This window comes from Helicoverpa armigera, chromosome 8, assembly GCF_030705265.1.
Source record: "Helicoverpa armigera isolate CAAS_96S chromosome 8, ASM3070526v1, whole genome shotgun sequence".
NCBI lineage: Eukaryota > Metazoa > Arthropoda > Insecta > Lepidoptera > Noctuidae > Helicoverpa > Helicoverpa armigera.
In genome coordinates, this window is record NC_087127.1 from 6,781,229 (window position 1) to 6,807,233 (window position 26,005).

General features: G+C 37.8%; 3 protein-coding genes across 4 annotated transcripts in view; 1 reads left to right on the plus strand and 2 right to left on the minus strand.

Annotated features, from left to right (window-relative positions):
- Positions 1–12,010, plus strand: part of LOC110375890 (dorsal-ventral patterning protein Sog) — a 61,475-nt gene extending 49,465 nt beyond the window's left edge. Inside the window, exons 4-16 of one of the 2 annotated variants that reach the window (XM_049838478.2) lie at positions 1,904–1,972; positions 2,093–2,355; positions 2,487–2,620; positions 3,175–3,451; positions 3,756–4,031; positions 5,219–5,393; positions 6,221–6,381; positions 6,761–6,976; positions 7,682–7,867; positions 8,278–8,398; positions 8,861–9,102; positions 9,317–9,496; positions 9,769–12,010. In XM_049838478.2, coding sequence (XP_049694435.2) covers positions 1,904–1,972; positions 2,093–2,355; positions 2,487–2,620; positions 3,175–3,451; positions 3,756–4,031; positions 5,219–5,393; positions 6,221–6,381; positions 6,761–6,976; positions 7,682–7,867; positions 8,278–8,398; positions 8,861–9,102; positions 9,317–9,496; positions 9,769–9,945 — 2,477 coding nt within the window. In that variant the 3' untranslated portion in view covers positions 9,946–12,010. Of the gene's footprint in view, positions 1–1,903; positions 1,973–2,092; positions 2,356–2,486; positions 2,621–3,174; positions 3,452–3,749; positions 4,032–5,218; positions 5,394–6,220; positions 6,382–6,760; positions 6,977–7,681; positions 7,868–8,277; positions 8,399–8,860; positions 9,103–9,316; positions 9,497–9,768 lie in introns of both variants that reach the window. The other variant, XM_049838477.2, reaches the window with a different exon arrangement.
- A 101-nt stretch (positions 12,011–12,111) lies between these two features.
- LOC110375874 (alanine--glyoxylate aminotransferase) lies at positions 12,112–17,682 on the minus strand. Its single transcript, XM_049838513.2, has 8 exons — positions 17,554–17,682; positions 16,383–16,555; positions 15,514–15,706; positions 15,183–15,348; positions 13,606–13,761; positions 13,368–13,460; positions 12,834–13,082; positions 12,112–12,410 (listed from the first exon to the last, which is right to left on the minus strand). The coding sequence occupies exons 2-8, from the start codon at positions 16,539–16,541 to the stop codon at positions 12,257–12,259; spliced, it is 1,170 nt and encodes a 389-aa protein (XP_049694470.2). The 5' UTR covers positions 16,542–16,555; positions 17,554–17,682; the 3' UTR covers positions 12,112–12,256.
- A 373-nt stretch (positions 17,683–18,055) lies between these two features.
- LOC126054153 (alanine--glyoxylate aminotransferase) lies at positions 18,056–22,243 on the minus strand. The gene is made up of 8 exons (XM_064035963.1): positions 22,067–22,243; positions 21,662–21,830; positions 20,394–20,586; positions 19,888–20,053; positions 19,224–19,379; positions 18,924–19,016; positions 18,548–18,796; positions 18,056–18,220 (listed from the first exon to the last, which is right to left on the minus strand). The coding sequence occupies exons 2-8, from the start codon at positions 21,818–21,820 to the stop codon at positions 18,067–18,069; spliced, it is 1,170 nt and encodes a 389-aa protein (XP_063892033.1). The 5' UTR covers positions 21,821–21,830; positions 22,067–22,243; the 3' UTR covers positions 18,056–18,066.
- Positions 22,244–26,005: the final 3,762 nt, after the last annotated feature.

Here is a 26,005-nt window from a genome sequence, read left to right on the forward strand (position 1 = left end):
TATACGGTATTGTCTATTATGTTAAGCAGCAAACCCTTAACATATTATGTTATTCGTTTCTTGCAAACAGCTGCTTGGTAAAAACTTTTTTTCCGCTTTTGGTAAAAACTTTAAACCGCAGTTGTTTCCCATTACCTAATAGGCACGGTCTGATAGACATGAGTATCTCCCTTCTTTAAGAATACATATATGTACATATGTATAAGGAATAGTCCTGAATAGGAATGTAATAATTTTTTTTTTCATTTCCGTATTTCCCTTAGTTAGGTTAAGGGCATTTGCGTACAGAGAAGCATGGGTACCTCATATGATTGCTCAGGATAGACCAATATAGCCAATTGAATATCTGTATTATTCAAAACAATGCACATTTCACTACTGACCTTGGCGACTCGCATCGACTGAAATGCTTAACTCCTGCTACCTGCATTGCACTAGCTGCTGCTGAGATGGATCGCCAGTAGATGGAGGCGACCAGCCACTGCCGAGAGGTCACGAAAGTTGTCTTTGGTCCTCGTGGCCCCTCTCTAAAAGGCAGAAGAAGGCACAAAAGCTGAGGTTTTTTGTGGGTGCAAGCCCCACATAACCTCACCGTCTCAGCGGGCGGTGTGTGTATGCGTCAGGCATTTTCCTCAGCTGAAACAAAAAAAAAAGGGACTGAAATGCTTGCTGAAATACATCCATAACTGGTGTGCTTAAGTAAGCTCAATATAAAAACACAAACAAAGATTTGTTAAGAGTTCTACAGTATTTGTTTTATCTACATATATTGGAAAATAACAAAAAAAATAATATAACATACTTATATTAAGTGTCTCTAATACAATCCCTACCACGATCCACACCACGCCGCAATTAGTATAATAAAAATAGCAAAAGAGAAAGTAAAATCTAAAAAAGATAATAACCCGTATACGTTTAATGTAAACCAAATAAAAGCATGAAAACTGTAATGTACTCTTTATAAGCCAGTAACAGCCTCAGGCACCAGTTTTACTGAATAACTTATTGCCTTATTAACTTGAAATGTACTACTCTAGGGAACACTCAAAGCACTAAATCAGGACTTACATCACATTAAACCAAACTTGATAGCAATAATGCGTAATGTATGCACGCAGTTCTAGTAACGGCTACACAATAAATGTAATAATGCAATACGCAACCGATGCATTTGGGTTTACGAGCATTTAACGAGCGTACATCGACAAATCGGGTACCAATCAAAGTGTCGCATGAAATGTCAGTGCTCCCTCTATTTCTGTCCATAGCAGACCCAACAAGAAAGCTATGCAAAACGCAAATTCTACCGTCGCCGTCTAGACGCCCGCGCCGATCCTGTTACGATTGAATAACATTTGATCCAATCAACCCGAATGGAGGGGTCGGGGAGGTCTTGCGAACGGGCCCCGCGACGCCGACGCACTGCTCGCGACCAATTGATCCAACTTAGGCTTTTTATGAGCAGCGTCACCAGGAGAAAGTACCCACTCGCGTCTCCACAGGGAAACATTAACGTTCACTAAATTATATTTCCTTCCATCTAGATTTCACCTGATTATGATTACCTGCAAATGTTAATTTTATTTGGTCTTATAAGCAGTGTCAATAGACTAAGATCTCCGTTTATAGAATACCTACGTAGTGAGCACCTTTCACCGTTTACTTGGAAAGTAATTTTATCGAATCGATATCAACCATAATATTTTAGTGCCCTATTGCATTTCATTAAAGTGGTCCTAGCGCATATAAGGTTTCCTTCTTTCTGCCTGCAGGCTTAAAGAGCCAGTAACTGCACAAAGTTTTACAGCCCCGAGAAAGTGTCCCTGCTTACGCTTACACCAGACTAATGCAAAACCTTACGTTTCGTTTATGATTAATGTATTGTTTGATATTGTTTCAGCTCCTGATATTGTTCAGGAAGACAGTCCAATTGTCATAACGAATGAAGAAGACGAAAAAAACATGAAATGTAAGTTTACACATGATTTGCACAATGTTTAAAATTAGTGTCATTATAATCACGTTAAAAGATAATTTCAAGCTGTATCATTAAACAGCTAATTATGTAAATTGTCATTTTTCCTGTTAGATTTCGCATCATTTCTGACTGGGCGATCACCGCTGTGCGTGAGGCGAGATGACATGTCAGGGGTGCCTGTGGCTCCAGGCGTGGCCACTGCCCGCTTTACGTTCCGACGACGCCACCTCTACTGGTCTCTCCTTCTCAGCCCTTCGATACAAAACCCACCTCGAGCAGTCGCCTTCCTTGATAGAGAAGGCCGAGTCTTATTAGAACAGTCACTGAAAAAAATACCTGGGATTCACGCAACGTATGAAGAAAAAACCGATAAGGTAACTAATTACTGCGATTACGCATGCTGCAGACTACTTAGATTGGTTCCATGAAATTATTATTGAAGTAGATACTCATAAAATACTTGATATAGGTAGGTTTTAGTGTTGAGAGTGTTTGTTGTTTACAGCTTTGCGGCGTGTGGCGCCGAGTGCCGCGCCAGTACAAGATGCTACTGCGGGACGGCGACCTGCACGTGGCGCTACTGTGGGGCGACGCACGGAACAACTCCATCGACAGCGCTCTCAGCGGCAGAATCGACAGGTAGGTAAGGATTAGGAATTTTAAATGAACACCAACTTTGTACACGCCGCCGACTTGATTTATATTACCTTATGAGTAATCCCCGACAGCCTATCAAATCGCTGTAATAAATATTACTGCAGTAATTATTCCTGGGAATCTATGAATGGTGGTACTGTTCGCCTTGGATTGTAAATTTAATTAACCGCGTGATTAACAACGGAAAACTTTAGGTTCACCATTGGAAATAATACTGAGAAAAACCTAGGCACATGTTTTATAACAGTCATAATGTTGTTAGTTGAAGTTTAATTCATTCTCACTTTTGATTGCTTTGGCGCTATCGCGATTTCTACGATAGAGAGCATGTGCTATTGATATACATTCAGCAATATAGTAGACCAGATTAGATAATGTTTCTTCTAAGAAAATGACCGCTGTTGTTTTGATCTTTTTTAGATTGTCAAGTTTTATTGCTTTTGGGAAATTACGAAATAACAGGGTAATTTTCCGCAACTTTCTACGAATCTTATAATTCTTGCAATCAAAAATGCAGATGATATTTATGTTTTTAGGTATCCAGCGTTATCTTCGGAGATGTTCACAACACTGTTAGAGCCCGAGCACCCTCCCACATCCATCGGTGAGGGCGCCTGTCGGGACTACCCAGCTATGGAGTACGAAGACGGCTGGTGGGGCGGCACGGCCGTCATCACCGCCGTCGCTGGAGCCACGCCCAGCCTCTACCTGGCTCTGGTCTTCAACGGAGTATTTCCCAAAGCGGCGGTCGCGCCTCACCTTGTACGAGTAGTCCTCACTCTCCCAGAGAAAAACCAGACCATCATTGATCAGGTATATTCATACATAATTTTGATTCAAATTATTCCTTATTTAATGTGACCAAATTTCAACACAAATCGATTCAGTTATCCTCCATTAATGAGGTTCTTAAGTGGCTAATTACGACCAATAAACGTAAATTAGTCCAACGTATTAAGAGCTCAAGACGTAATGCTATATTTGCTCTCGTGGATTCAAGTCTCAGAGTATTTCACACTCTCTTAGCATCGTTTTACTTCATTTATAAACACTTACATTTTCAAATTAAGTTTATAAATCCGGGTCTTAGATGGATTCATGTTTTTTCCAGGTGCAGAGGGTAAGCAAACCCCATTACGACTTTAATGTTCTGGAAGTTTCGACCCCGGTGTCGGCCGCAGAGCTGCGTTCCCTGGCGCGAGGACGGTTACTCCTCACTGTGGAGGCAGTGGACACCCCCGAGCGGAGGATCGTGGGCAGTGTCAGGCAGAAAGCGGCCTGCGAAGTCTACAACACCCCGCTTGTGTCTGAGAGGCTCTCGGCAACACCCGCCCCCGAAGGACTGGCCTTGCTCTACATCGATAAAGATGGCTCGCTTGTCTATGACATTCAGGTAAATTAGAATTACATATTTTTTGTTTACCTAATCATTGATATCTTTGAGTTATTAAATGTGTCGGGAAATTCAGAACAACACACCTAGATGCCTACTACTAAAAACCCAACTTGTACCTAAATTATGAGTCACGGGTATTTTTTATGAAGTTGTAGTTTTTTGTTGCCTTGTATTTAAAAAAAGTGTAGTTAGCGATAACCGCAATTTGTCATAAAGCAATTAAGATTGGATGTTGACATATTCTAGGTTGTTCTTATGTTCTCAATGAAGTAGTTACCTACGATATTTTTTCCCCTCAGTATTATCTGTAGGTAAAAATATAACGTTTTCAATGCCAAATTAGCCATATTTATCAATGCAGCACTGTCCACTTTGATTAAATTAAAGGAATTTTAATGATTTCGTTAATTGTTATAATTTAAAAGCAAATTGCTCGATCAGGCTTTTTAATAGGTCACTTGTGCTCGTTAAGAGTCACAATTTATTAGATTTGTATTAAGCACAAGTGTTAATGGTTTCTCTGATGACGTCTGGATAAAGTAACCTGTCATTAAAGTTAGATTAAATTATATAAGTAGCAGATGAATGATAAAAAATATGACGAGAGGATTTTGATAGTCTCATACATTAACACATTAATTTTGATTACTTTTGATGAATCGCTTGTTAATATTTTGACATCTCTAAAACTGGAATAAATAAAACCAAATAATTTTGCTAACATTTGAATAAAAGATACAAAGAGATGTCGAAGATAAATAGTTTTTGCTGTAGGTACATAAGTTTTTTAACTACCTAACAACAATTTCCTCGTCACCCGGCAAAGGTTTAAAGTTTATTCTCGGTAAAAACTCCATTGACGTTGACAACGGTAACTGATTACCGTATGCTTATAATGTTCAATTCGCCGATGCATACATTACAATAGGTAGAATATTAGCCATGAATAATGCATTTAGATTTATTCTAGCTAATTGTGATTATGAATTAAACTAAAACAGTTTTATACTCAATATAATTTGATTAGAAAATAATCGAAAATATTAAAAACAGTAGAAAACTTATTATTAATTTTTGCCGACTAACTGTGATTCAATTTATTGTAATAATTTGGTCATGCTTAGTTCTGATTTTTGATAAAACAAAGGATAGTGCTTGACTGATGATTCCACCATTTTCTCCAGGTTGACAATTTGGGTATAACGGATCCGAAGATAACTTTGGTGGAAGAGCAAGGCAAGAGACATTCTCAAGTGGAAATATTGGACACCCGGATTGGAGTACTGGCCAGACCAAGTGCTAGAATATTCCAGCCTTTGTACGAAGAGCAGTTGGCTGTTCATATTAGTGCTGATACAGGTAAGACTCATTTACTTAGTCGGTAAAATCTGATTTTTTACATTAGGATATGAAATTGTCCTTATTTAATTAATAATCGATTTTAATTACAAATGTCTGCTGTAATGGCGGAAATTGACGACATATTACCCTATTTTTACGTATTTTAATTCGAATTGACAAAATTATTCTTGTAACAAAAAGTTGTGTTACATTTCATTTGAACTCCTGTCTATGTACTAAAAATTAATGTAGCGCGGTAGTTGGCCGTCCGGTGCTCAATTAAAACGTGCGCTCACGAATTTGTTCCTCTTAAGAAGTGCCTCAGCTTCGTTAAGAGAATTAACGCAGCCGAAAGATTTATTTACGAAACGTAAATAGGAATTGTTCTCAGTTTCTGTTTAACCATCATAACTTTTATAACATTTTAGCTTTGTACTCATTTGTAGCATTGTGAGATGTGATTTAATTCTTGTTTGAACTTAGCAGATATAAATCCAGCAATTAGTTTTTATACGATGAATTCGTCATGCCATTTGCGATGTTTCTTATGACTGTGGTATTACATTTTCCAAGCAAATAAGATTTTAAGTAGTTAAAATCTTTAATTTGCAAATGTGACCTTTTATTTACCCATCATCATCATCAGCCTTTTTATCATTTCACTACTGGGCACTGACATCCTCTCACATAGAGAAAGATTGAGCGTTAATCACCACGATTGCTCAATTGGAATTGGTGATTTTAAACCTTATAGTCCAGATTTCTTTAGATGTTTTCCTTCCCTTCAATCAGACATTGGTGTCCAAGAAATGCTTATTTATCATTTGCTTTTTCTACTATTTCAGGTCCCCCCATACTCCGAGGACGCTTAACATCTCGCTTGCTGCCCGATGCGGCGGGAACAGGGCCTGCCTTACTCCATAGGACTGGACAGGTTCGGCTACCAGCCGCCATGGCTGGCTTAGCGTGGCTGTCTGTTGATTCGCTGTGTGGACTTTATTATGAGGTAATTATTTGACTATGATTTTGCCAGTTGAAATTTTCAATTGAGTAGTTCCATTGTACGCAGGTACCCTGATTATTAATGTCCTTCCTTATCCCAATTTTATTTTGGGTTCGGCGTAGCATATTTTTTTCTTCCATAGGTACTCTTCTATCTGATGTCATCTTACAAGTAACATCCAGGATCTCTGATGATATTAAAGAAAAAAATTAGTTATTCCCAACGTCACAAATTTTGAACTATGTTTTCTGATTTTATGCAACCTCAGCATAAGACTTCATAATTTTATCTTAGTAATATCGTTTAAGAACTATCAATTGTTAAAATTAACATAAAAAATCTAAATTTAATCTACAATCTTTGAAACCATTATCTTCCCCAGACGGTAGTTACGGGCGGTAACGCTCGCTCCTGGTCCTCTTGGTGGTTAGAAACCCACGCGGGGACGGACGGAGGCGCGCGGGAGCTGGGGGGCGAGGAGGGATGGGTGCTGGAGCCCACGTCGGCGGAGCTGGTGGCGCTACACGTGGGAGCCGCGTACTTGGAGCTGCGCGCGCATGATAATGTTACGGTCATCCTGCGCACGCGAGTACCACAGGTGAGAGAAGTGGGGTCTTGGTGATTAGAGAGTAAGGTGGAGTGTAGGAGCTGGAGGTGGATATAGGTAGTGCAATACAGTACATGGTAGTGATGGTACTATAGTTTATGGATAACACATAATTTCATCTCGGTCCCGAGTGCCAGTGTCCCAAAGACGGTAGGTAGCTTGTGATCTTGCTGGTTGAGTTTTAACTGATTTATCCCTTAACATTATTCAGTAAAATTTCTCTTGAGAACCTAGGGAGATTTAACATTATGAAACCCACAATTGGTTTCATTAGTAAATACAGTTAAAATGTAACACGGCCATTAGAAATAATCCATTAGATTAGTGTAGAAAAACAGGTAAAAAACCTAATTTTCTTAATGGCGCAGATAAGCCAAACCTGAACTAATACTAAAAAACTTAATTTCTTTTACAATTAAGATAAGACCCAGTTGAACTATATTTAATTTGACGTACAATTTGTTTATGCTGCAACAGATTGGAAAATTAATTGGTAAGTGAATGATACTAATAATGCGTACTTATATGATACTTAGTTGAAAAGGATATCAAAAATATCATCATTTTAGACACCCAACGTTGTTGTTTATCATTATAGGGTCCCTAGTTTTATTGGAAGAACTTTTGAAAGAGAAAAGCTACCCTTCTGGGTAGTCGGGTAAAAATCCCACTACAATATTGTTTTCCTATTTCCAGATAAGCGTGCCACCTTCGTGCCTGCCGGCTGTACCCGGTACTTCGGACAACGAGCTCAGTGCCAAGTATACGCCAGGGCCACTGGAAGACCAGATGACAGACTACTCGCTGTTCCGGCTCAACGTCAACTATTGCACGCAGAGAGATAAGTTCTACAAGCTGGGAGAGACCTGGACTGATACTGAGGTGAGTAATGGAGGAGTTAGATCTCTGTGATATAGATAGATGGTATGATATGTGGATGATATGATGAAAGAGATATAAACATTGATTTAATGTCAGAGAAAATTACTTTGTATGAGATAAGATGTGCAATGAAGAGTAGATTTCGATCGTTATTTTCCCTACAAAGCTTATATAGTGAGTCTTTTGTAGTTTTACTTGCTAAGTGAGAAAATTTACGTAACTGCGCAGTAGTAAATTCGTGTGGCAGCTTACAACTCCCTAGAAATTACATCAAAATCGCTTTCAGCATTTCAAAACTGCGCTTAGAAACACATTCATTTGCTCATGTAGGTTTTTTGGTAGTTGAAGTTCATTTGGACCTACATTTGCTTTTTTGGATGTTAACATAATATCATTTCAATTGTTTCCAGACTTGTTCAAAATGCTGGTGCGTGCTGGGCATGCCTCGGTGCGAGCCGGTGCAGTGTCCGCCCGTCAACTGTCTCGTGCCCACCATCAAGCCACCTGGACAGTGCTGCCCTATCTGCACCAGTGAGTTACTTTGTTATATTGAAAGCGTAGGCTAAAACAGGGGGGTTCAGGTTTTTATACTATTATGACATGGAGCCAATACTAAAAATTGCGCTTAAAATTTCGGCAAGGGGCAGCTTATTTGGATATGGATTTGGGTTTCATCGAATGACCCCACTTTGTTTGGGTAAAGTGGAAGCTTATGAAACGTATGAAAAGCGTATGAAGCGAGTGACACATAACCGTCTTCATACTTCAAAATGGTGTGCGAAGTAGCAATAACGAAAAGCAATGTAACGGTATTCACTTATTGCTTGATAGTTTGGCGTACGTTTTCTATGTGGTGTCTAAGGCAATATAATTACTATAGTCAACGTCGTCTTTGGTTCAGTTAAAAGACGCCCATTGCTGGACATAGGCCCCAAAGTTCACCGCTTGGGCTTTAGCAACCCGTTAATTATATATCACTTCCATCACTTCCAGATTCGACAACAGCAGTATGGTCAGAGAACGGCAGCTGCGTGCTGGCGGGACAGAGCTACGCGCCGGGCTCTTCCTGGCATCCATACCTAGTGCCCGGGGGGTACGACACCTGCGCCATCTGCACCTGTAACTTCGAGACCCGACAGATCCAGTGTCCCCGGGTCAAGTGCCCTCCGCTCAGGTGCAGCGAGAAGGAAGCTTTTAGGCCGGACAAGAAGGCCTGCTGCAGAGTGTGTCCTGAGGTGAGGATGATCTCATTCTAATTTCTTTTTACTTGGCCTAAGAATGAATTATTTTTAGGTGGCCAATGGTGTCTAAGCCACACTTTGGAAGTACGTCTGAAATACCACATTTTGATGCCATGTCAAAGTGTTACTTGATCAGGATTGACCCACTCTGATTCGATTGTCGTTTTTAGTCTACGTTTCTAATAACATATGAATTCTTCTGTTCTAGGTGAAAGCAAAGAAACCGGACGAAGAGACTCCAAAAGACCAGGGCGCACCGCGCACCGCTGAGGAGATCCTGGCGGAGGGCGGCTGCAAGTTCCCCGACGGGCCGCTGCCCAACGGCAAGGAGGTGCATCCCTCCATACACTCGCACGGCGAGCAGCGCTGCGTCACGTGTCGGTGCAAGGTACGTACCTGCTTACTTTTTGGTGTGTTAGGGAGTTGAGGCAGTCTGTGGGACAGTTCAGGAGTACACTAAAATACCTATATATTTCTGATTGATGTGTTTTCAACAATTTTCGATGTTAGTTTCATCTCGAGTACCAGTTTCTAGCCCGCGGATATTGTTGTTTTTGCTACTTCAAGTTTTCTTATATCCTTCGTACAACCTTGCTGAAAAGAATTGCCTAGGCTTCAAGCTGTCCGTCCACGAAATGCATAACATGTGTTGTGTTGCAGGACGGTGAGGTGACGTGCGTGCGCAAGCGGTGCGGGCGCGCGGCGTGCGCGCGGCGGCGGCGCCCCGACGCCTGCTGCGCCTGCGCGCGCCACCACCGCCAGCGCGCGCCGCGCCCCGCGCCGCCCCGCCCTGCGCGCCCCGCACCCCCCGCGCTCCCCGCGCCGCCGCACAGCTGAGCGACGCGCACGGCTCCTAGGCTAAGTGACTGACTATAGACTGACATATTTTTATGTACTCGTGCGATCCGAATGTGTCTCTAGGTTTAGATTGCGTCCTCGGTGCCCGTCGCCGAACCGAACCACCGGAGCCCCGCTGAAGCTTTCAGTGCGCGAGCGACTCTCGTTTGCACGAGTGTGACGAGTACATTATTTAATTTTCTCTAAATAAAATCCGACCTGAATAGAGTGAATAAAATGAAATGTATTAATAAAGGAAATATGAGGCTCGGCCAATCAGAGGTTAGTTGTTGGCAGTTCGGCGGCGGCGCGAGCGGCGAGTCGGCCGCGCGAGGCTCGCGGTCGAGCGACGGACGGTAGCTTTACTGTGTATTATTATGACGGCGTTGAATATTACTTACCCACCGGTATTTTAATTGGTATTATGGTAACCCCAAATTTAGGCGCATTACATGATCCGATACTGATTCGTATTATTTTAGTGGTAGGGCTCGATCGCTCGGTCGTCAGACAAGGATTGCGAGCGCGGTCGATAACAGATGTGCCATATTTTCTTAAATGTAAATATAAATTATAATACTACTTATGTGCATATTTATTTACGTCTCTATTGTATATGATACGGGATAACCGCACGTTAGGTAATCAAGTATGTACCATCACAAATGCTATGTTATTGGTCGCCTTGTTTGTGCATTTGCTTTTAGTTTTGTATATCTATATTTAATACCACTCGAGTGTCATTACATGTAATGATCGGTAACTTCTATTACCTGCGTTATTTTATTTAGTTGTAGTCGGACAGGGAGGAGATATTTAATTTTATTTTATAGACAATAACCATCGACATATTGGAATAGATGTTGCTTCAAGATATTATTACATATAATGTAATTAAATGTAATCCCAGTGTTTGAGCATGCTGTATGCTTTAGAACAATAGTCACTGGTCGTGAGTTATCTTACTTGTGGAGTTAAGCTGTTCTAATATTATCAATAGACTTATACAATACACGTTTGTCTTAATAAATTTTGTAAATATTAATTTCATTCTAGCGTCTACATTTCATGTACTGTATACACAGATACCTTTTACGTATTGTATTGTACCGATATAAATCAATATAGATAAGGTGTAGTTTACGCAAATTTCGTGACTAGTTTTGTTTAATTACTAGGTTAACGGTTTAGTTACGTAATTAAGAAAGCTAGTCCAAATGTTTCGATGTGATGGATGTGAATGCCATGTAGCTAGCGATACGTCTGTTTTCAATACTGATTATGATAGGAATTTATTATTCTTAAGTTGTATCCGAGGGCTCGTGGTCACGCGGTGTGCAAGCATCGGCGTTAGTTGGTGTTCACGTGTTAGGGAATGAGACGCCTTTTACAAATGTTATGCGCGGGCGCTTGAAGGCGACTTTTTAAATTTGGAATTGGATTATTTAAAACGCTGCAGTTTGTACACCGCGTGACAATGAGACCCAAATATAATGTTGTGCGAACAGCACATTTTTTAGCAATTTGATTTTTGTTTTGAGAGAGAGTCCATTTGCCAAAAATATCTTGTAAATTAAAATTTTTCACATTTCGTTGTGGGTTCTAGTCCAGTCAAAATTTTGAGGAGTTTGTTGTATTATTTTAGTGTTACATTGGCTATTATTTTATTTTTATTTTTGACATAACGAGAATATCACTCGGTTAAGCACAAGAGTTATCTTGGTTCTAATATATTTTTTGTATAATCTAACAATAGAAGAGTAGTCACCTATGGCTTGCGAATAACATAACTAATAGCCATAAAGAATACTATGAACTCGCTTGTATTGCATTGTTTTTCTATTTAATAAATCACTGCATTCATTACCGATGTAATGCTACTTTAAACGGATGATATTCATTTTATTTTTATTTAGAACTCTTTAGTAGGAATTCAAAATTTGACCTTTTTGAAAATTAAATTATTTGTGGTAAAATATCACACAATTTGGGTTGTCTAGGTGCATCCAGTCAATAGTTTGTAAACCGTCATACATTGATATGAAATAAATGACCTGTGAACACATTCTGTCTTTCAATTCTTCCTACTTTTATTTTTTAGTTTGATTATATCAACCTTTTATACAAGGGCTCCTAAATGCCTAACTGAGTAAAAACACAGTTCATGATGAGTATATTATTTATTCATTTTCTTTATCATAATTAGCGTGTTGCTATTTGAAACACGGAACAGATAAAAAAAACAGTGCTTCAAAATATGTAGGGTAGAGTAGTAGTACCTAGTCACTAAAATGTCACTTAAATTAATAATTTAAAGCGAAGATTTCTTCAGAGCTCGTAGAGTGTCCGCCATGGCATCAGCCACAGCATCAGCAACCTGTATGGTGGAGTTGACTCCCATGAGGCCGATGCGCAGAGCCTTGCCAACCGTCGGGCCCAGACCGGCGAATATCAGGATGTTGTGTCTGGTGGAAGATTGTGCGGGTTATATGTGGGTCAGAAGATTGGATAGGATTAAATAATACTAATAATATTCGCGTAAGTGTTAGAAATCAATAGATTGCAAGTGGCAACTAACTTGAGGAATTATTCAACATGGTAAGTATAGACCCTATTAAGTATGTTACTATAGATATGGCTGCTTCAGAATACGATGGTGAATGGTCATATACAAAAATTAGGCATACCACATGTCGAATTACAGAAACTGTTCAAAAATATCAAGGTCCAAAGACCGGATAAAAGGGATTAACGGTTGAATACAACGTGAAATTAGAAACAAGACAATGTTTAAGATGCCAAGAAAAAATAAATAAAACTGAATTACAATACTTTGTTTCCAATGTCCTACACAAAACCCCTGTCAATTGAGAAGCCGTAGTATTTACCTCGCCCTCATAGTCTTGACAAACTCCATATAATCATATCCCTTAGGCAGCACCACCGTCGTGACGGTAGCCAGGCGGTCTTCAGGCTTCGGCACCAGGAACTCGAAGGAGTACTCCCGTAGACGCTTGTGGAAACGAGCCGTGGTGGCCTCGTGGCGAGCCCAGGAGGCCGGTAGGGTCTCCTTAGCGATCTCTTGGAGACAACAGCGCAGCGCCCAGAATAGAGGAGGACTCATTGTGTGGTGGTATCTAAGAGTATTGTTTTTTACTTTATTAGTAGGTACATATTTAAAAAATACATGTATAATAGTCCAAATGAAATAGAAATCGCAGTCAGCACATGGAAGGTGCGTCGTATAACTTAATTAAGATTTTGAACAAGCGATGTGCTGACTTTGAAAAGTCTTGGAAGAAGTGTTAAATTAACAAATACATATTTGTAAGTTTTGTTTTTGTTAAAAAAATCAAGTTCTTAATAAATAATCTAATTCCTTATATCTAATTTCAAGGTACATCTATGAAGTAAAAACTTACGTCCTTGTGCTTCCGTAGCAGTTCCACTGTGACGCTAACAACTTTATGTCGAAGTAGAACGGAGGATCATGTTTTCTCGTCTTTATTTTTTCTCTGAAAGCAATACAGAATACAAAATGATAGAATCAACCTAATTTATCTTCGCAGCTAGCTTCAATAAGTTTAGTTCTATATTTGAAACTTGTAAGATAATTAAGGCAATGGCTTTCATTAAAATATAAGTAACTTCTTTTCTTACTCGGCACGGGCGCTGAATGCCACGGGAGTGATTCCTGCTGGTCCACTGAACGCCTTCTGGGTGGAGGTGTACACTCCATCCACTCCCCATTCGTCCATAAAGAATGGAACTGCTCCCAGTGTAACCACTGTATCCACTAACAGCAAGGTCCCATATCTAAAAAAATCAAGAAAAGTTAGAGAATAATTAAGAATGGGGTCGTTAAAGTTCTTGTTATCTCAAGAGAGATTTTACCTCGTTATAAGGAGTAGGTAATGTAAATGACTTTTACGGATGAAGTAGGTAATGCAGAATTTTCGAATAGTCGGAATCACCGAAAACTTTTTATCTTAACTTTTACCGCGCTTGGTATTTCCCACTGCATGCTAATTGCAGACTCCTTCACAGGATGCAATTAAAGAGTTTTCAACTCGAACGTATTCAGGGAGACCTAGATCTAAGTAAAAAGCCAAGTCAGGAATGAAAGAGACAACGAGTGTAATTAAATTGTTCGGTTCCCGTGTCCCCGTCTCACTACTCCTCGGGCAATCAAATAGTTTTTCTGCTAAAGTTCGCTGCTTTTTTAATTTGGAAGTGAAAGGACGACAGGAGAAATGGTTTCAGCTCAGATTGGATAAAGCCCGGATTGTGGTTTTTATAACAGTTCGTTAAGTTGACAGACAGGGAGCGCAGATAGATGGCTTTCAAGTAATACATTCACTTTATATGCTTTTTTTTTCAAAGTTTGTGATGTTTGGAGAACAAATCGAATAACAAAGATAAAAAAAACATATCGTCCTATTGAGAGCCTCAGAAAAGCCAGAGAACTAGATATAGGTGTTGATTAAATTTTACTATGTTCTTAGTTATGTAAATAGCTCTCTATTTGAGTCACCAACTCCGGTGTTGAAATTCTAGACGCGCCGATTGATTTGGCCTAGACTTAACTCAATAACGACGTGACACTTACTTCACTGATCCTATTCTAGACGGTTCTTTGAACTGGACTGTAACTAGGCATTGTCGGTGATTCTATTATCCCTTATTTGCTAGTGCAAACAGACTCTTACTTGAGCCAACTTTGAGAGGATGATAAGAATGGCAAGAACAAAACTATGTAAATACGAGTTACGTACCCGTAGTATGCTTTATGTACCAATGAAAACGCGTGTAATAAAGTAGATTTTTAATTATTTAGTGCCTAACAGTTATTTTTTTTTGTATGTACTCGTGGTGTTTTAGTGGCTTGAAATAATTTTGAAGCATTTATGCCGATCATAAAACCTCTTTTCATTTTATTTTTCAAACGTATTTCAAACTGGCCATTCGTGCTCAAAATAATTATGTGACGCCATTAGTGTTTTCTTTTTTTGTAATTTGTTTCATAATGTTAAAATATGGCATTACAATTTTTTTCATTAAAAACGGGTTGTATTTTTTTAAATACGGACCTATTTGTTACTTTAATTATTATTTACGTCAGAATTTTTATGGATGGAACCTTTTTGCTTTGAGACTGTTTTCACTCATTTGTTTTTGTAGCGATAACATTTACGATTGAAGTACGTACGTTCTTGATAGGTTTTGGTAATACTTACTTATGACAAAGATCCCCCAAACCCTGTAGGTTCTGCAGTGTGCCAGTCGAGGAGTCACCATGGGTGATGAACATAGCGGTGGGACGCAATCTCTTTAGTTCAGGCTCTAGTTGTTCAGCACTGAATGTCACGTTCATCGGTATGCTGACAGTCTCTACTTTGATGCCTAGAATTATTAAGAACAATGTTTTAAAATTAGTCAATTAAATGCATTTAATCGGTCTTGGCAAACTAACTTCTGAGCATGAGAATGTTTATGTGGTCTGTACCTCTCGGGCACCTTAGCCGCCCGTCGACTCATAAAAATGGTTAGAAACTACATAGTAATTACCATATCTGTTGGCTATGATGTTAGCTCGCTGATCCCATATGCCTCTCGAAGCAATGAGCAGGGTCTCCCCACGTCCCACCAGGTTGCTGATCACCGCCTCCATGCCTGAGTGACCTGATCCACTCATCGCTAACACAAGCTTACTTCGAGTTTGGAACACATACTGCAAACCTGCACGGATGTCATCTAGGACCTGGAAGTTGAAAGAGCAATTTGATTACTTATTAAATTTACAAAGCGCAAATCCCTAGTATCCATTAAATCTGATCTTACACAAGTTTGAACTTAAACACGAGTATAAAAGCGTCATCATTCAACCATAGGTATAGCAGAATAAGCATTCAGCGAAGGAGCCATCATTATGTTCGAATACGAATATGAAAAGAAAACCTCAACTCATATTTGAGCTTACTCTTGAGATATGACAAGTGACCTTGGGTTCCCGTATGTTTGCCAACCCTTACATAATGGGAACAAACTCAAAAAGGTTGTTTACTTACACTCCAAACACTCTGGAGTATTGCGGTGTGCAGCATTCTTGTTACTCATGAGCGTGACCTTATTTTATTATTCATGTAATTTCACCTGAATACATAAGAAACCAAGGTTTTGTTTTTACATAAACATAGACGTGTATCTCGTTAGCATTTCAAAGGTTGCTCCCGTGTTTGAGGCAAAATATGTATCATGGTAACCGCTAGAAGGATTCAGAATGTTTTTCTATCGATAAGAAGGTTAGAAAACTCACTAGTTCCTGGAATAACTTATAGGCTCTTTAGAATTTCCTCTTAATTATTCAGCATAAAGGCTATACCTATATCTATGTTTCTACTTCTTTATTTATCTCTTAAAAACAAATAGATACTTACGCTGAAGAACTCATCGCAAATAGGTGTGAGGACAGGCTTGCTAAGTGCTTCTGCCACTGAAGGCCAGTAGTCGCAGGGGCCGGGCCCACACAGCAGTGGCTTCACCACCTCTCGGTCCACTATCCTCGGAGGAGGCACTATGAACTTGTTTGACGACATCTTCACACAACTTGCTGTTGTCAAAAATAATGGCAGTGGTTACGACCTTTCGGTTCCATGTTTAATAATGGTAAGCTACTAGTTTAAGCATTGTTTTGGGCATCATTTTAAATATGGGTATCTGTTTACTTGGGCATAGACGTGGTAACATCTTACATCTTACCTATATACTGTACATAAGTGCAGATATCGGATCTCTGACGATATTATTGGTGCATTAAGAATAGTGAGAGCACTTAATTTCCAATTTAGATGTTTATTAGAGATACGGCTGGAAACTAGCGAGTCTCGAGTGAAACTATCTCGCTCACTGTGACCGATATTCAGCGCAAGTATTCGTGAAGTTTGGTTACCGGAATCGGGTTAATGTTTAGATTTAGTGCTAATAGGGTGGTTGTAAATTTGCTACAATGTTCTGGCGCTATCGGATGGCACATTTGGCAAGTGCGCCTCGCCCCGGGCGCGCGCCGCTTGCCAGCCTCATATTTGTTCCACATGCTATCGTTGGTAGCCTGCGGTTTAACAATTGTTTTTATATCCCAGTTTACCATTCAGTCACAATATGTTCGTTTACAAAAAACAAACAGGAATGTATTTTAACGTAAAACGAGGCGGAGATAAGGGAGGTCAAGAGTGCATTTGGCAGCGCGCTTATTGACATGATAGTTCGTTTCTAAGCTGGATCCGATGTTATATAAGAAAGAGACGTGGGATGAAGATCGAACGAGCGCAATGTTGTCTCGACAAATTGATTCGATTCCCATCGCGACTGTCGAAGCGATCCCGGCTTCCCGGCGGGACAAAGCGGAGCGAAAGACGAACGACCCGCTCGCCGCCGCCGGGACCTTCACGCTTGCAAACAACAAGACTCTGCCAGGAGTATCATCTTCTCGTCGGAATTGCAGCTCTAATGTGCACATTATAAAACTTACCATATATGATGGTTTACAAACACTATACTAGAAAATAGAAATACGACGATTATAACCATAGAAAACAGGGCAAAACTCACTTTAAAATCACTTTTTTCGTATTAAACTTATTCAACTTGTGTGTTTACTCCCAGTCATAATGGGCACTATTCCTCGACTGTGGACTATCGACAACTGACGACTAACGATGGTCGTTAATTTATGTACATCGTTATCGATAATTATAATGTTATTGTTTATAGTTAAGTTGTACCTCTAGAAAGATAGGAGAGCACAAGACAGTGTTGTCTTTAAGTACATATTTCTTGCAGAAAGCTTTGTTATACTTACACTAATTATTTAATTAATGAGTGCATTATAAAGACGTTCATTTTAACTAATTTAATAATAATTAAATATCATTGTTATACTCGAAAAATCGTAATTGGCGGGAGTCAAACCTGATTTTTTAACGTAAAAAAACTACATTTTGAAATAATTATTTATTGTTATTCGAAAAGTTTTAACCATCCTACTTACGTATTACAAATTCTGTTATAACATTAATTGCGTATACATTATGTTTAATTATAAAAAGCGAAGAACATTTAATATCATTTATTTGTTGACTGAAAAGCTTTCCTAGCATCGGCCAATGCATCGGCCAGTGTGTCCGCAACCTTAGTGGTAGCGTTTACTCCCATGATACCGATGCGTAACGCCTTGCCCACTGTTGGGCCACGACCTTCTAAGATCAGGATATTGTGCCTGGAAAGAAAATATAGTAAAATTAGATTTCATCATTTCATACGGGATGCAAGTTCATTCAATACTGATGACTTTTTTTATGTTAATAGGCATGGGCGAATGGAAATACGGACTCTTTGTGTCATCGAAAATGCAACTAAATTTCTTTTTTTTTATTATTAGTCTATACTGTCCCAATGCTTTGCAAAGGCTTCCCCCATATCAAAACACAAACAAATATTAATCTGGATTATTTGAGTAAACTCTAATTTCAACGTAACGTCAAATTACATAGCTAGTGAAAATTCAAGTTTGGTACACTTAACAACCATAGAAAAAAGGTCTTACTTTTCTCTCAAATATTTAGTGAACTCCAAGTAATCTATGCCCGGTGGAAGGACCACAGTGGTGACAGTAGCCAGTCTGTCATCTGGCTTAGGCACGAAGAGTTGGAAGCCATACTCTTGAAGCCGCTTGTGGAAGTGAGCTGTGCTGGCTGCGTGCCGTGCCCAGGAGACAGGTAGAGTTTCTCTGGTAATCTCTTGGAGACAGCAACGGAGGGCCCATAGCATTGGAGCGCATAATGTGTGGTGGTAACTGCAAACGCATTGCATTAAATGTATGACTTACACTTCTGACTTAACTACCTACATGAAAAGATTATTGTTCGTGAATGTGTTGGTTTACATTTCTTGCACAGATTTTAGTGAAAGTATGTACTTACGATCTTGTATCCCCGTAGCAGTTCCACTGGTGCGCTTGCAATTTTACGTCGAAGTAGAAAGGAGGTTCAAAGTTCCTGCTATTGATCTTTTCCCTATAAAAGAAGAAATATAATGTAGCAGTGATAGATAACAGCGCATTGAAGTGATTTAGAATAAATAATTCAGGTAACTGGAAGTCAAGTTAATTTAAAACCCATTTTGAGTAAAGTTATATTGTCTACTCGAGAATTAATAGTAGCAAACGGCTGCTTTATTTCGATCTTTAAAAATGATAATACTACACCATAAAATCATCTTACTCTGCTAATGCACTGAATGCCACAGGAGAGATTCCTGCTGGTCCACTGAACGCCTTCTGGGTAGCAGTGAATGCCCCATCTACTCCCCATTCGTCCATTAGGAAGGGTACTCCAATCAGAGAGACCACTGTATCTACTAGGAGAAGGGCTCCATATCTAAAACATCAATGTATAATTAAATATATGATATGTATTTTAAAATACTTTTTAACACTTTGAAATGCGCGGTATTCGCGGTATAGACTTCGATATTCCATTCAATTCAAACAAAAATTGTTAAAAAAAGGTTCGTATTAGTATGAAGTTTCTAACGATACTGGTCTGTAGAATACGTCAAATAACATGGATGCCACAAAATGAAAAAAAAAAACAAAAGAAAAAGAACTTAATGGCATCTTAATATTTTTTTGAGAAAAATGGCCAGAGTATATTCGAAATAATAAGTATTGAGTTTAATTGAAATAGTTTGTATATTAGAAAAAAATGTAATGATATTTAATTTTGTTAAATAGGTACTTTTTTGTGATGGACCTTGTTCGCAATATTTTTTATTTCGATTTTAGATTGCTTTCACATTTAATGAAATGCATATTTCTTTTAATTTATAAATTTATAAAATACGGTTAGCACTACTGAACAATTTTTTTGGCGCTAAATATTTTACCTGTGACAAAGTTCCCCCAATCCGTCCATTTTCTGCACGGTTCCTGTGGACGAATCACCATGGGTGATGAACAGGGCGGCCGGACGCAATCTCTTCAGTGCAGGCTCCAATTGTTCCAGACTAAATGTTGCGTTCGTTGGAGCTGTGATTACTTCGGTTTTGATACCTGGAAATATTCAAATCTACTTGATAAAATATGAAAACGATTGAGCAAATTTTTGACTGTGTGGAATTAATTGCGCAATGATTTTAAGCAACTATAATTTTTATTGCACAATATTTTTCGTGTAATATCGAACAATGTTATTGTAAGTCTATGTCTAGTTTCCTTAAAATGAGACGGTGTGAAACATGTTCCTAATTTAATTCATCAAATAGTTGAGCATAAATAAAAGTAACCATATTTATTTAAAAAAAACTCTTGACCACTGTTATTTTATAAACAAAAAAACATCTAAATTAAATAAATTAATCGTAACCAACCGATTAAGTTAAAAGTCACGTACCTAATCTATTAGCGATGATAAAAGCGCGCTGATCCCAGATACCCCTGGACGCGATGAGCAGGGTCTCCCCTCGCCCCACCAGGTTACTGATCACCGCCTCCATACCTGCATGACCAGCTCCACTCATCGCTAACACCAGCTTACTTTTAGTTTGGAACACATACTGCAAACCTGCGCGAATGTCGTCTAGAACCTAAAAAATTAAAAAAAATGTGGGATGTGAAAAATGTTCCTTGAAATTATGTGGTCGTTGAAAAGATTGATTATATGAATAACAAATAATGCAATCTTTACTTATGTAAGAAAGAGGAATGTATTTTTTTGATTTGTTTGTAACCTAGAAGCTCCGAATCTGGTGAACCGATTCGAAAAACCCTTTCACTGTTGGGAAGCTACACTATACGCGGGTAATGAACCTAGGCTTTTTTTTGTTCAGATACTTAAAGTTCTACGGGTCGAGGTTGAAAATAAAGTTTAGCCGGCAGATCTGTTCGAAAGGGGTGTCTATCACAGTTAGGTGTCTTGTGTCATAAGTACCTACATAGATTAAGCGATTGAGGTACCAAGAATATAAGGGTACACCATAGCACCCATAATTTATTTTCTTGACTTATAGTTAGCCCAAACGATTATAGATATATGATATTTATAAATAAATATTATTTATTGTACAATATTTTGCAATAATCACAAGGTACGCTAAAACTGATAATGATTTTACTATACTTGGTGCTTGTTTATTTTTAACATTTGTAATTTAGATAACAGAATTATCTACAAACAATGATTCTGTTGATTTCCTATCAAATGCCACTCCTGTTTTAGCTACCGGTAGGTAATAATGTCTCAAAGGAATTCAAATTAATCTTATTGCAGAAATACAATCTCATAATTGGACTGGTTTATAATCCAGCGTCAATTACATTTAAGTCAATGTTTCACGGCTTTGTGTTCTGCTTGTAAAAAGGGATAATAAACCTTGTCTATTGGGATATAGGTGCCTACTCCTATTATTCCCGAGATCTGTATTTCGAGAGAATCAAAGGACCACACACACGCATGTACAACACTAGCTATTTCCCGCGGTCTCACCCACATCTTGGTAAGACCCAACTTACCATTTCTGGATAAAATAAACAGTATAATATAAATAAACAGTGTGCAATAATAAATCTATATTATACCTATTTCTATTTTTAACTAGAGGTATTTGCACTCCGCGTTTGTAAGTCATCATTTATAAATATTAAACACTTCATAACACATACGTTATAAAACTCATCACAATTAGGAGTGATGATGGGCTTGCTAAGGGCCTCTTCCATCGAAGGCCAATAGTCACAGGGGCCCGGGCCATAGAGCTTCGGCTTCACAAAATCTCTGTCCACTATGCTTGGTGCGGATACTAGTAAATTGTCCGATGACATAGTTGTGAATCTGAAAAATAACAATGGTTATTAATTAGCTCAATGTAATCCTAAAATAATTACGGTAATATTAAAAGAGCATGACCTAACACAATGTGCTAAGTTACCTACAAAAAGTCTGAAATTAATAAACGACTTCAACAAAAACAGACAGCTGACTCTGTTAAGAGTCCTTATACTTTAGATCGCATTAATCATTAATACACAGGAATGGTAAAAGTATATAGCTTAAAAAGTTTTACTTACAGTTTCAAAACGCGACACAAAAAACAGATCTTACAGTCAAATAAAATAAACAACAAAGTTCAAATAATTTAACATTAAAACATACAGATTTAAATAAATGAAAGTTTAGCTTCAGCGGTGAGCTAATAGTAAAGTTTATAGTAACACAGACAGCTAACAGCCAACTAAATACGATATATACTAATTAGGAAATGATTTTGATTTATTTATATACAGGGATATCTGTCATATCTATAAGTATGGATACTTTATATAGATTAGTAGTGATAGCACTGATAATGCTGTTTTGTAAACAATGAATGCAGCGTTTTGTTTTAGCTATGTCCGTGTGCAATTATCATATATTATGATTAAATTAAATTAGCAGGTGCTTAGTGGAGGCTACAGGTGATTAAAACACTGGTCTATACTTTGGCCAAAGAGTCTGAATTGCAATCTAGCGTATCAATGCGGCCAGCCTTTTGGGCTGAATCCCGGCCGACACCGGTAACTTTTTTTTTATATAGTTTTAATTTTTATTTGTAAAGTTATTAAGTTTCTATATACGTAATACAAATACTATTACTCTAAAAATAACGTTCGTAATTTATTTGGATTTTATGTTGATTGTGATCGCGGAAGCCACGTGAAAGCATATACATGTAATAAACAATATTAAAACAATACATATTATCGAAATGAATGAACCTATTTTTACCCGACGGTGAGACCTCAAAAGGTGAGTTATTAATATGAATATTTATCTGTTTCATAAGTTCCCTAAGGCATTCAGAAGGTTATAAAATACGTAGATAAAATGATCGAATATCCCTTTGTTTATTTAGGATGTAATTCATCTATGTAAAATCTATTTATATATTATTAGCAGCTTCATCCCGTGGTTTCACCCTAAAGACCTTCTGCCTGCATGTGGATAAAATAATTTCATACATTGTCACAAACTTTCCCGCTCATAATATTACTGGGATTAATTTGCATTGTCATCAAGTAATACTATAATCTACGACTTTTGGAACATATCAATAATTATGAATGTTATCGCTAATTATTGAATGCTTACATTCAATTTACTATTGCAAGATATTTCACCATAATTGCATGCTCTTATCACTACATGTCAGTCCCATGACCCTTAATATTGCTTGTCATCTTACCATCACACCATCATTTATTTTTTAAAGTGATTGCTGCTTACGTCAATGGAGATTATTGAATGATTTACTGTTGTGACAATTTCTTGATTTCAGTTGTTCTATTCCATATTATCTTTTAGTGTTTTGAATTTAATATAAGTTGCTCAGATTTTTTCTTCATAAGTACATTGTTTTTTAGCCCAACTCGATAATTCCACAGATATGAGAGATTTCATAAGACAGTCCATCTAGTAGTAATTTTGTAAATTAAATTAATTAGATAACTGTTGCTACGCCGTAACCACAACTAATGACGTCAACGCTACGATAACTACGTAATCGTAGCCGAAAAAAAACAGACAATGCTGAAGCCAGTAATTAATGCTGCTCCAAAAATTGTATCTTAATAATACTGTGGCACTATTTGATTGACAACCCATCTTTAAGTATCAGCCATATTTAATAGACTTAACGCTATAAAAATGTGTCACAAAATAAATCAAAAGATCTCCACCGAGCAGTAAATATTTTTTCAAAAAGTTGTTACAATATTTACACCTCGAAAAAAAAACAAATAGCTGCTCAAAAAGAATTCCTATAAATTATTTAACTTTGAGCGCAGCCTTTCATTTCGTAGCCTTTTAAGGAACGAATATTTTAAACAACCGTCACTGAAAGCATTTTACGTCGAGCCCCGGGAAGTACTAGCACTTCGGGTTTAAGACACTTTATTCTCATAAAGAATCACATTCACTTACATGAGAATTAAATATTAAATAATAACATAGCAATTTGCCGAGCGGCGTACATATTATGCAAAAAAAAAAAAAACTAACCAAGTGGGTAAGTACACATGAATGGCAAAGACATTTTTTATTAGTGGAAAGACGGTAGATGTGAATACTTTAAAACATGCACGATTTGTACAGAAACAAATACACGGATCAACGTAGACTAGATGTGGTACGTGTTATGTTAGTGAGCGTAGTTTATCTAAGTTAGTTTATTTGTATTTGTGACATAACTCTTTAGTAATTTTTTAAATGTTTGCATGGTTTTTGCATCTTTTATATTTTTAGGCAATTTATTGTATATTTTTGCACCGTCGTACATGATATTTTTTTTACCATAGTTGGTACGAGGTTTTACTAGTTTTATGTCATTAGCATTTCTTAGTTTAATTTTTTGTGATTGAAATTTTTTATTGAAGTGTATTTGTGTGTGTATAGTCTTATTTAATATTTTTCGTATTAATATGCAAGTGTAGTAATGATAACTTTGTGAAATATTCATTATTTTAGTATTTTTATATAATTTATCGGTAGGTGTTAGAAAGTCGTAATTAAATAGTACTTTTATAAGTTTGTTCTGTGCTGTTTGTATTAAGGCCAAGTTTGTTGGGGCAGCAGTACCCCATAGTTCTATTAAATAGTCCAAATGTGGTTTAATTAACGAATTATATATCAGGTAGCGTATTTGACGTGGGAGACACTTGGTAATATTTTTTAACATACCTGTGAGAGCAGTTAATTTTGATTTAATTTTATTTATATGTGGTTTCCACGACAGATGGTTATCTAAAGTTAGACCTAGATACTTTTCATTGTCTACTTTAGTTATGATTTTATTATTAATAGTAAGAGGTCTATGATGCAATATCTTTTTATTTTTACTTATTCATCTTTCCGCAAACAAATATAAGCCACGAAACAAATTTTAAATTAAATCCCTTTCTCTCCTCGAGTTAATGTCCCGCGAGACTTTTCTCTGGTTTTAATTTCCGGAGTGTTTTCAGTGAGGAAATAGTTGGTAGGGCAACACTGGCCACATCGCCACGAAACGCGACAAAGGCAACCTTTAAACTCATATATTTTGCTAACTTTTACCTGCCAGTATCTAGGTAAATAAACCTACATTTTATTTAATACCGTTTGTAGAATATAAATAATATTTTCACGATTTTGTTAGAATAGCTGTTAAGGAACTATAAGCTGAATTCGGAATAGCTAAAAATACTGTAACTTTCGACCCAACGCTGTATTTATTGTTTTCAATTATCGTCTTTTCAAATACACATTACAACAAGAATATGGTACCTAATACATATTTAAATTCTAACTCGATTTTGTGCTCCCCTAAACCAAATTTACTCAAAATACAAACGCTATTAAAATCACCCCAAAAGGACAGCATCTCATAAAGCTGGTACATCGATGCTCACAGCGTTCTGGTGAAATATGGCGGAGCAGTCACGGTACGGCGCTTAGTGCATTAGTCGATTTAAGACGCGCATTACAGTGTTCCCATTATTTTCACAGTTCGTTTGGCAGCCGTCGACATGGCCTGCTGTTGCCGCAATTTTCAGTAAGTCGACTAACTCCTGGCCGTGTCGTGAGCCGTTAATGTACTGGCTAATAGTTCGCAGCAGGTTTTTATGTTTGCTTGTCTGCTTCTAAGAAACAACTCATAACTGACGGGGTGAAGTTTTGTTTTATTTGGATTATCGATTCTTTGTGTTAAGATGATAGATTTGAATTTTAGAAGTTGTTATGTTTTCACTCACTACGAAATCTTAAATATTACGGGTAGGTAAGGCCATTCGGGGAAGCTAGTCAACTATAAAAAAAACCGTTAATGCTATCGTCTATGCTTGGGAATAAGTAAATTCTTTTATTATGAACCACGTGGTTACATGATAATTGCGAGCCAAACCATTTGAAACATTTGTATAACAGACACATTTATAAATTTTGTATTACCTAGTACCTACCTATGTAACAAAGCATTACGTATTTATCTATAACAA

Bases quoted from the DNA above. Each gene is read 5' to 3' on its own strand.
- LOC110375874 (XM_049838513.2), bottom strand. From the start codon at position 16,541: ATGTCGTCAAACAAGTTCATAGTGCCTCCTCCGAGGATAGTGGACCGA. The intron at 13,461-13,605 runs GTAAGAAAAGAA...TATTGCTTTCAG, and splicing joins GCATTCAGCGCCCGTGCCGA to AGAAAAAATAAAGACGAGAA. The intron at 13,083-13,367 runs GTAAGTTTTTAC...CAATACTCTTAG, and splicing joins TGCTACGGAAGCACAAGGAC to ATACCACCACACAATGAGTC.
- LOC126054153 (XM_064035963.1), bottom strand. From the start codon at position 21,820: ATGTCATCGGACAATTTACTAGTATCCGCACCAAGCATAGTGGACAGA. The intron at 19,017-19,223 runs GTAAGATGATTT...CTTCTTTTATAG, and splicing joins GCATTCAGTGCATTAGCAGA to GGAAAAGATCAATAGCAGGA. The intron at 18,797-18,923 runs GTAAGTACATAC...ATGCGTTTGCAG, and splicing joins TGCTACGGGGATACAAGATC to TTACCACCACACATTATGCG.